The sequence below is a fragment of the Hibiscus syriacus genome, unplaced genomic scaffold (assembly GCF_006381635.1).
Source record: "Hibiscus syriacus cultivar Baekdansim isolate YM2019G1 unplaced genomic scaffold, ASM638163v2 tig00010968_pilon, whole genome shotgun sequence".
In the NCBI taxonomy this organism is placed as follows: Eukaryota; Viridiplantae; Streptophyta; class Magnoliopsida; order Malvales; family Malvaceae; genus Hibiscus; species Hibiscus syriacus.
The window spans coordinates 2,837,095-2,846,896 of record NW_024062239.1 but is presented as its reverse complement, the minus strand read 5'-3'; the positions used below and the strand labels follow the sequence as shown (position 1 = coordinate 2,846,896).

The 9,802-nt window shown below is 34.6% G+C and overlaps 1 protein-coding gene and 1 pseudogene across 1 annotated transcript; both read right to left on the bottom strand.

The window, feature by feature from the left end:
* Positions 1–2,385: 2,385 nt before the first annotated feature.
* On the bottom strand, positions 2,386–3,879 carry LOC120204469. The gene is made up of 2 exons (XM_039204552.1): positions 3,684–3,879; positions 2,386–2,671 (listed from the first exon to the last, which is right to left on the bottom strand). Exons 1-2 carry the CDS (start codon positions 3,795–3,797, stop codon positions 2,588–2,590), a joined length of 198 nt encoding a protein of 65 aa, XP_039060483.1. The 5' UTR covers positions 3,798–3,879; the 3' UTR covers positions 2,386–2,587.
* Positions 3,880–4,816: 937 nt separating this feature from the next.
* LOC120204515 lies at positions 4,817–7,025 on the bottom strand (annotated as a pseudogene).
* Between the last annotated feature and the right edge of the window lie 2,777 nt (positions 7,026–9,802).

The window sequence follows — 9,802 nt, the reverse complement described above, 5'->3', positions numbered from 1 at the left end:
TTATATTATTAAGTCATGTGTTTTGATAATTAAGTTGAAATTCAAGAAAATTATTGTCTTCTTCAAGCTTCAAGTCGTGGTTCATAGCAAAAGTAAGAAAGATTTTCAATTCCATTTTAAGCTTCCAGGTTGATTTTGGATTAAGCTCTTAAATAGAGAATTTATCTACATGAAATTCTCTATCATTTTTGGTATAAAATTACATGGAGAACATCTTGTATGATTAGATTGGAAATTAGGGTTTATGACAGACATGTTGTTTTGAAGATTTAATGGAAGATTATTATGTTATTGATGTGTAGATTAATTCTAAAGCATGTGTGATGATTAAAATTAAGTATAAAGTCATGTATAAGGTTTGACCATGATCTAGGTTTTGGGAAGTTTGTGATTTTATTAAATTATGGTAGGGGTTTAATAGTAGAAGCTTTGAAATGTTGATTAGAATGGAATGCATGTTGAATCAAGTGAAAATCAACAAACCCTACCCTATAGCATTAGGCCTTAAGGAAATAATTGGGGGAAATTATGAAAAAATCCTAGGCTTAGAAATGATGTTTGGAAGATCCTACAAGCTTTAGAAAGTTATTTGGACCAATTTGTAATTTTGTGAAAGTTAAGGGATCTATTTAACAATTATGAAAATTTTATGGAATTGATGTGTAATTGTTCAATAGTTGTTGTGCCATGCTGGAATTAATGTAGAATGTTGAATTGGTGTTTCAATGTGAAATTGGACAATTTGTAAAGTTAGTAAGTTGAGGATTAAATTGCAATTATGGGAAAAGTTAGTGACTTAAGTTGAAATGTATAATTATGGGTAAGTTTGGAATGCTGATTTTAAGTTAAAGTGTTGATTTGAGGATTAAAGTGTAATTCTTACAATTGTAATGGAATTCGAAGGTCTTGAAATTCAAGGACTTCATTGCAAGTTTTTCAATGTGAAGCACTATTTGAGTATGAGATATCAATGCTGGAAATTATTTATAGCGTACTGAATTTTAAGTTTAAATATTTGATTGGGATCAAATGGCAAGTTTGCTAAAGTTGATGATTGAGTTCGAAAAAGCTAAGAAAATTTAGATGAAATTGCAAGTTTTCCAATTGTTAAAGTACTGAGTTGAGCATGTATTTGTTTGCTGAAAATTTTAGTAATTAATTAAAGGCGATTATAATGGTGAAGGATCATTATGAATCAAATGGAAAGTTGATATGAATTCTAAAAAAATTCATAATTAGTAACTTGAATGCAAGTTGGTAAAAGTTGAAGTGTTGATGATGAAAATAATATTTATGGAATCGAATGATATTTGGAAAGTTTGAAATTATGATGGAAATATGATTTAGTATCGATTGTATTTTATAAATTTATTTTTCGGAATTAGATTATGTTAGTAGAATTCTAACATACAGTTTTAAAATGGTATTATATATGTGATGTCGTACAAATTATGACTAATCTTGTGATTCTAGTGACTCAAAGTGAAAGGCAAATTTCTTGAGTAAAAGAGTATCACACTAAAGTTTCAGTAGTGAGACAAAGGTGAATGCAATTATTTAATTATTTCTGATTAAGGAATACTTGCGATAAGTCAATCTCATATTATTATTTTAAAAGATAGACAATGTTTATTACATATTTCATTTGCTAAACGAGTATGCCAAGCTCTTGAAATTCAAACCGACTATCCCTGCGGCAGCCGTTGAGCTATGTTGAGCTATGTTCGGAAACGATGGCTTGTCAGGAAACCGGTACGTGGAGGAAGTTCAAGGAAGAATCGTTGGTGATGTCTCCTAGAGATGCAGCCCCATGCGCCACGCCTACAACTTATGAGCCCCCAGAGCTATAAGACTTTCTCGAAAGAAAGGCTAATTCAACCAAGCAAGTGGAGATGTGGTAAGACCAATATTGGCTTATTTCAGATAAAAAATCAATAAAATCAAAATTTGTTGGACCTTGATTCCGGTACGTGTTTTATTAAAAGTTCTGATTAATAAATCAAAATATCTAAACTTTTTGTTTATTAATTTTTCCATAACTGGCATAAGATTTTCTAAGCTTAGATATCAATCAATTGAAAATCAACTCAAAACCCCCTGCACTGCAACACGCTAAAGTACAAAGCTCAAAACCATCTTCACCCCCATCACCCATGAGTGTCTCGACTTTCGAGACTCACCTAATCCCTGCTATACCCTCCCAGCAACCCACTTTATATATATTTATATGTATCACTAATAATATGAAACCTTTTTTTATGAAGTATGAAATACATGTCCTAGTCTAGTTCATGTATCAAATGTATTGAAGTAATAAACAAAAAGAAGAAACCTACACCTCCCCCGTTGGATAAATAATACTAGTAAAGGACGAGAAGGAAAGAAAAATTGAGGAAGGGACAAAGTACACACTTACTACACATCCAAACTTCCCTGTTAAAATCTCAAAAGGGGCAAGGAAGATTGATCTCATTCATATACATTTTGCAGGCATGCCTCAATGTTAAGACCATAAAAGCCTTATTCAATAGATCCTCTCACAACTGTTTCAATTTATCCTACAGGTGTTCTTTCGCACTGTTGGAAGTCAGCGAACTTCTTGGTGTTCTTTCCTTGATCCAATAATGAACTCTTTCACAGAACTTTGTGCTGATAGTATCGTGTTCTTAATCTGCAATTGAATATCATCAAGAAATTGCAACCGAATGGAAACAAAACCAAATACTAGAACCAACTTCACAAATAATGATACGGCACATAACACATCACAACATTGGCCAAATCCCCAAACAAAGAATGTAAAGATCAAGCATTATATGTAATTATAGCATTCTACTTCCAAAACTTAACAAGCTAAAGCCGATCCAACATCAGCATGCTACCCCACAGAATATACAAGCAAAGTGAAATTTATGCCCACCAAAGTAGAAAATTTGGACAATTTTATGAAAATAAGGAAATATAAACGGGTGCGGGCTCTATGGAATCATAGAAAAATAAGAGTTTAAGTCCACATAAAAGCTTGAAGTTACAGCATATTGAAACTTAGGAAGCCTAGTGCAGCTTATGTACATGAGATCATAAACCACTAGACCAACAATTTAAATTCGCAAGATATTAGCAGCCAACATTTTACAAACAGTTAACCTGCTTTCGAAACTCAGAAGTACTACTCTATGGGAGACAGTATCGCTTCATGATTCGTGGGATGTCATCGACAATTAATATATTATCAGACTCCCTAATTTGCAATGCATTGCAACATAAATCATAACAAATCACTTTCCAGTTCCAAAAAATCATACAAACTCCTTTCCAGTGTCCAAGTCCTTTTCTTTGTTTCTGCATTTACTCTCAATAAAGTAGTTTCTGTCCTATCCAACCCATAACTGGTTAAATTCTTCAAGCTAAAATCCAAACCCTCAATATTTCAGTTTTAGTTATTTCATTTTCTTTTAAGAAAATGAATGAAATTTAAAGTTCATAACTTCACATCTCATGTCGAAATTCATCGTCATTATTGTGATTCTCCACAGCTAACTATGAATGTAGAACATATGCATGAAATTGATGAAAACCCCAGGAAAGTAATATAACTCATCCTCTATTCAGCTGAAGATAAACATTGAAACCCCAAGATCGGCGATTGAAACCAAAACATTGAAAGGAGCAGAGATACTTACTGGATCAAGAACATTAGATTCAGGGCCATAATCGTCGGTTAAGAGGAAATACGAAGCAGTAACGGTAGCCACCGTGGTGATCCTCCTCACTATCTTGTCGGCTTGAGGATTCATATCTTCTTTATCGTCAAATTTGGTTTCTCGCTTGGTTTGTGGAAGGTTTTCGAAGTGTCTTCGAGGATCGACTGTAAGTGGCTTTTATTGATTTTAAGAAAGGCCAATTTGATGAAAGCACCTGTATGTTTATGGGCTTTAACTTCTACTATGATTTAATCATTTCAATCTATAATTTTGTACTCCATATGTATATATTCGTTTTGCATATTCTTGAAATATTTAGTTTTATTTATCTTTATAAAATAATTTGTGTTTTGTTTATTATTTTGATAATTTAACATTTCATATTGTATTCATTCCAAGCATCTTCAAAATCATTCCTGAAGTAATCTATCAGATGGTCTCTCTCAAATTCTATACCTACATTAATATTATGTCTAGATTCAATAAGATGATGAAATTATTGATAGTTGTTAGATTTTTCAATTTGAAAGATGAAACATGTATTCAATGAAATATTTTGATTTTATTTTCCTTAATGCCTTTGGATTTCCACGGGGAATAAACATTAGAATTTATATTTGAAGCCGAACTTCTAAAATTTCAAGGGACAAAGATATATTGTCATTAAAAATATATAATAATTTCAATTTTTTAGGGAACAATTATCCCCAATTATTCTCTCAATCTATTTCTGATTTTTATAATAAAAAACCTAACTTTTTTGTCCAAAAAATGAGGATTTTTTTTGACATAGTTCAAGTGAACATCTGGGGGCCTGTTTGGCCTACAAACAGCTAATTCCATCGCCCACGGTTAAATGAAAACAAGACCATATAATATAATAGCTGCAGAAAATTATGATAGAAAATTATGCAATATCTTGAAAAAAATATATTATTATACATAATAAGATATGATACTAATCTAAAGATAAATATTTGATATAATACACCATATATAAATTAGTGATAACATGTCAATAATTCACTTTTTTTTAATAATATTAGAAAGAAGTGCAGAAATATACACAAACGAAAGAAGATGATAAAAGAATGTTATAGAATAACCCGCACAAAAGAAAGAAAAGAAAACAAGAATTATTAAATTGTTGGAAGGCTTATAAGTATTTCGGAAAAAAAATAAAGGGTTATAAAGAATATGCTAAGGTTATGAAGTAACCTACATGTCAGCATGGCCCCCACTTTTAAGTAGAATTGAACTCTGTTTTCCACCCTCACTCGCCGCCCTGAAAACCATCATTCGCCGTTGCCTTTACCATGCAATTTCTCTTCACTCATAATCTTTCAACAATGTCTCCCAAATCTCTCCCATGCACGTTTATTTTAAGCCCATATTTCATAAACAAGTCAACGAATCTTCTGCTCCACCTTATGCCCAGGCGCCACCGTCAGCTTATGCCTCAACACGCCGCCGCGCAACTGACTTCATTTGAAGATAAGCCAAACCTTTGCCCAAACATATTCTTGGTCCCGCATTGAATGCCACGAATTTGTACGAGTCATGCGTGATAAACTCCTTTTCGTCCGCTGTTAACCACCTTTCGGGCGGAATTCGAGGCAATCGTCACCCCATATCGACCTCATTCTCCTACCGAGTATATCGAGTACGTCACCGATGACCCCGACGGAACAAATGTTCCATCCGGAAACATGTCGTCATCCATCACATGCTTTGAATCCTGCGGCACTGACGGGTATAGCCTCAAGGTTTCCGACAATGCAGCCTTCAAATATCAACCGATCAAGTTCTTCGAACCCCAAAGGTTCATCAAGCCAAGTTAATGTGTCAATGCCACGTGTTTCGATCAAGACGGCGCTGATTTCACGTAGGATTTGTCTTCAACGGTTGGATGTTGAGTGATGAGCCAAAAAAACCAACAAAGAGCAACGGATGACGTGTCACTCCAGCTAGAACGAAATTGAGCGCCACTTGTTGGAGAAACTCGTCCGAGTATGATTCTTTTTCCTCATGAATCTGGAAGCAAGTCGTCGTGTGGATTCCGATCTTTTTCCTGACTCAGCAGTTCTTGCTTACGTGTAACGATGACGTCGGATAAATAGTTGTTTATGTGCAGAACGCTTCGGCTCAGGCTGGCTTCTAATCCAAGCCGAAGCGATTTCTTGATCTTCCACAAAACCTCGGGCAAAATAAACCGTTGAAGGGAGGCTTCGGTGGCTCGGTCAAAAGCCGAAGCGAAGCTGTTCTCGGGGAGCTGTTGGCGCATGTTTGCGGGTCCTTTCCGAAAGCTAAACCACAAATGTTATCAAAGGTGAGCCGGAGCAACACGTCTTGTAGATCGACGGGTTCACTCTTGTTTTGAGCTTCCTGGAGGATCGGGCAGAACCGGAACTTGATGGCTCTACTCACCCACCGAGCCATGGCTTGTTTAAGAGTCCTGGTGGTGAATTCCAGGGCGGCGGTCCTCCTCTGAACAGCCACGTGTCACCGTCGGAGTTGAAGATGCCTTGACCGAGCAGATCATGGAACACGGCTTGCCACGTAGGACCTTTAGGGTAATTGTCGAACCGGGTCCTGAGGATGTGCTCCAAATTCTTCGGATCGCACGTGACCGTCACGAGACCTTGTTTCTTGGCCAAGAACGGGATGGCACAAATGCAGGTCTGGTACGTGCCGCCGCAGGCACGGAGTTGTCGGAGATCCAGTCATGCAAGCGGTCACAGTTCTCAATCAAGCCAGGAAGACTGCCCAATAGAGGCCAGACACGTGGACCACGCAGAGACCGTGAGATGAACGTGAACCACAGTAGGTAGCTGTGATAGCCGCCAAAAGTAGCAGAGCAGTCGATACATCCATAATCACAACTAAAACAAACAAACCCCCTCCCAAAGGAATTTCTAGAGAAACAAACTTTCGTTCTTTCTTTTCCGGAGAAAGTTTTTAAAAGACTACTTCCCTCAAAATGGGGCAAAGTGGAAAGACAACCCTAAACCAGATAAAAGAAAAAAATGCAGCTTTTACGAATGTAAAAAAAATGGAGAAGAAGAAGGGGATAAGCAAAATGGGGGTATAGAAAGGGATTTATAGGTGAAATTATAAAGAGAAGCAATTATTAGAGACAGACTGTTCCCTTGAATTGCATCATTTCTTCTTCTTCTCTCTCTCTAACCATGAGATGCACCACCATAAATACGCTGAGAGGTTGTTGAAACTCCTTAAAGATTCAGAAGAAAAGGAAAGCAACAGGGTCTTAAATTCAAGCAAGAGAATTTAATGAGTTTAGTTGAGGAACTAAGACAGACAGATAAAGACTGTCAAATGGAAAAGAAAATACAAGACAGGAGATGGAAATGAAGATATTAGAGGAAAATAATCAAACCTAGAATGATTAGGGAAGGAGGAGTCTTAAATGAAAATGGGTAAAGTCATGTGGGATTGGTTGGGATTTGGTTAGTGAGCAAATCCACCACCAACAATTACTACCAACGCTCCATGCAAGCAACTGCTGCGTGCCTCTTTTCATCATTCTTCTTTGCTTTTTCATACCTTCGCCCCATTCCTACTAGATTCAATTAACATATAATTTTAGGGTTATACCGTATCTACCATTCTCACACCAACCTTAATTGATATTTGAATTTTAGCCACCCTATTTGAATCTTAAAGTACGAACATTTTACCAATTATATTATCTATTAATTTAGATCTTTAATGACAATTTAAATTTAAGACTTCATCAAAATTTAATTGAATTATATTTAAAAAGATGCTGCTATAATAATCACTTTCTTTTATTTAATATGTTACATTCAAATTATTTATGTGAAAGATACAATTATTTTAAGAACAAAATTAATTCGTACGAATCAAATCGTCTTAATGGTTAAAAGACTTGTTTTTATCATTAGAGGTATCGGATTCGAGCATAACATATGTTAGATATCATGTCCCTTTCCAAAGTTTAGAGTTATATTGAATAGATATTATTTATTCATCCCATATTTATAATAAAATAGTTAATAGTTTTAAAAAATTCAATTATAGTTTGGATATATCTATTGTAATCAGTGATAGATTTATAAAAATGTTGGAGAAGACATGCTCTCGAAATCTAAATTTTCTTCGATTATTTATTTATTTTATTAATTGTGTACACTCTAAAATTTATTTGTATCGATCTTATAAAAATTTATTGTTAATATATATAATCACACTTCAAAATCTTTAGATCTATCACTGATTATAATTAATGCTTAAATATACAAAAGGTGTTCAACGTATGCTTTTGGTTTCAGTTTAGTGCCTAACATTTTTTTTCGTTTCGCTTTGATGCCTAACGTTTCATTCTGTTACTCATTTAAGTGTTTGGACCGTCAACGACGTTAAGTGACACATGTTCACAACTTGGTAATTAAAAAAATATTTAAAATTAAAAAATAATATATATATATATTATATATTAAAAAAACACAAATTTTGAAATAACACAAAACTTTGATAACCTTCATATCACCCCTAAACCTACGCCGACTACCGCCTTTTGCCGTTGCCGAAGCTCCACCCACCTCCCCTCGACGACCAACACTCCCATAAAATCGTGATCGATATACGACGGATCGATGACGAATCAACGTTTTATACATCGTAAACCCTAGGATGAAAATCGCGATCCCAAGCGATTCGACAGTCGATCAACCGTTGATCAGTCACAATTTCATGGGAGTTTTGGTCGTCGAGGGGAGGAGAGGTCGGGTGGAGCTTCGTCGACGGCAAAAGGTGATGGCCAACGTGGTTTAGTGGTTGAAATGGAGGTTTTTAAAGTTTTGGAATTTTTCAAAATTTGTATTTTCTTTTTAATATATATATATCTTTTTAATTTTAAATAAAAAATTTAAAATTATCAGGTTGTAACACGTGTCACTTAACGACCAAAATTAACGGTCCGTCACGGCCTGACCCAATTTGAGTTACGACTGAAATTATACAAAGTATAACGAAATAAACATTAAACACTAAAACTGGAATCAATACATACGTTGAACACCTTTTGTATTTAAGCCTATAATTAACCTTGAGAATCTATCTTATCTATATAAGTTTGACTCTATCTGGGCCTTTAAATGGCTCCTTTGTTAGAAAGATTGCCCATTATGCCTCTGATTCTGATAACCTGCCATTTATCCTGCAACGTTAGAAGAAAGTCAAACGCGTATCGACCTCAGCGAATTGGTGGGTTTCTGCTTCTGCTTCTGCAATCTTCAGCATTATATAATATGTATATATATATTCAAGGCAATATAAGATTAATTAATTTATTTTCAGATCCATAAAATCTTTTTTATATTTGATTACAAGGAAAACAAATGGGTTTGAGTTTAACGATGGAATAAGTTATCCAAATTTTGATATTGATTACCTAACCTAACCAACCACCATTGTTTTAAGAGGGAATAATTTATTTCGATTATGACGTGCCCTCCAAGGCACTGAATCATGTAGGAATTTTCTTCTCCACTTTGATGCGTCAAGAAAATAGACTATTGTTTTCTTGTTTGGAAGTCAACTGCAAGTATTGGGTTTGGGGGTATCGAAGATACAATTTGACTTTCCTTTTATCTGGAAAATTATTACAAGAGAATATTGTCCATGTTTTTCTTCTATAAATTTATTTTAGATTAATCTCTTATCATATAACAATAGATTGAGCATTCCATTATTTATTGACATGAATTTTTTTTACCTTTAGATAGAAGACTGTTACATTTAAATATATTCAGACCCACAGCTTACAATAAAACCACCACTTCTTTTTTTCATTCATCTGTCAAGTTATTTATGTATTGTATAACGCAAGGCACATGCATGGTAGGAAGTTGATAATGAATATGCCCAATGGAGTCCAGGTCAAGTGATAATAAAAAAGGGAAAAATAGGTGTGGACAACACATTTGCATGTCACTTGTGATTCTTATTTTCAGGGATCAACAAGTGATTTTATGTTAGAAGTACCTTTGAAACTTATATTAAAATTTAAGGTTGTAAAATTACGTTACTAAAAAATAAAATTATATGAAATTTAA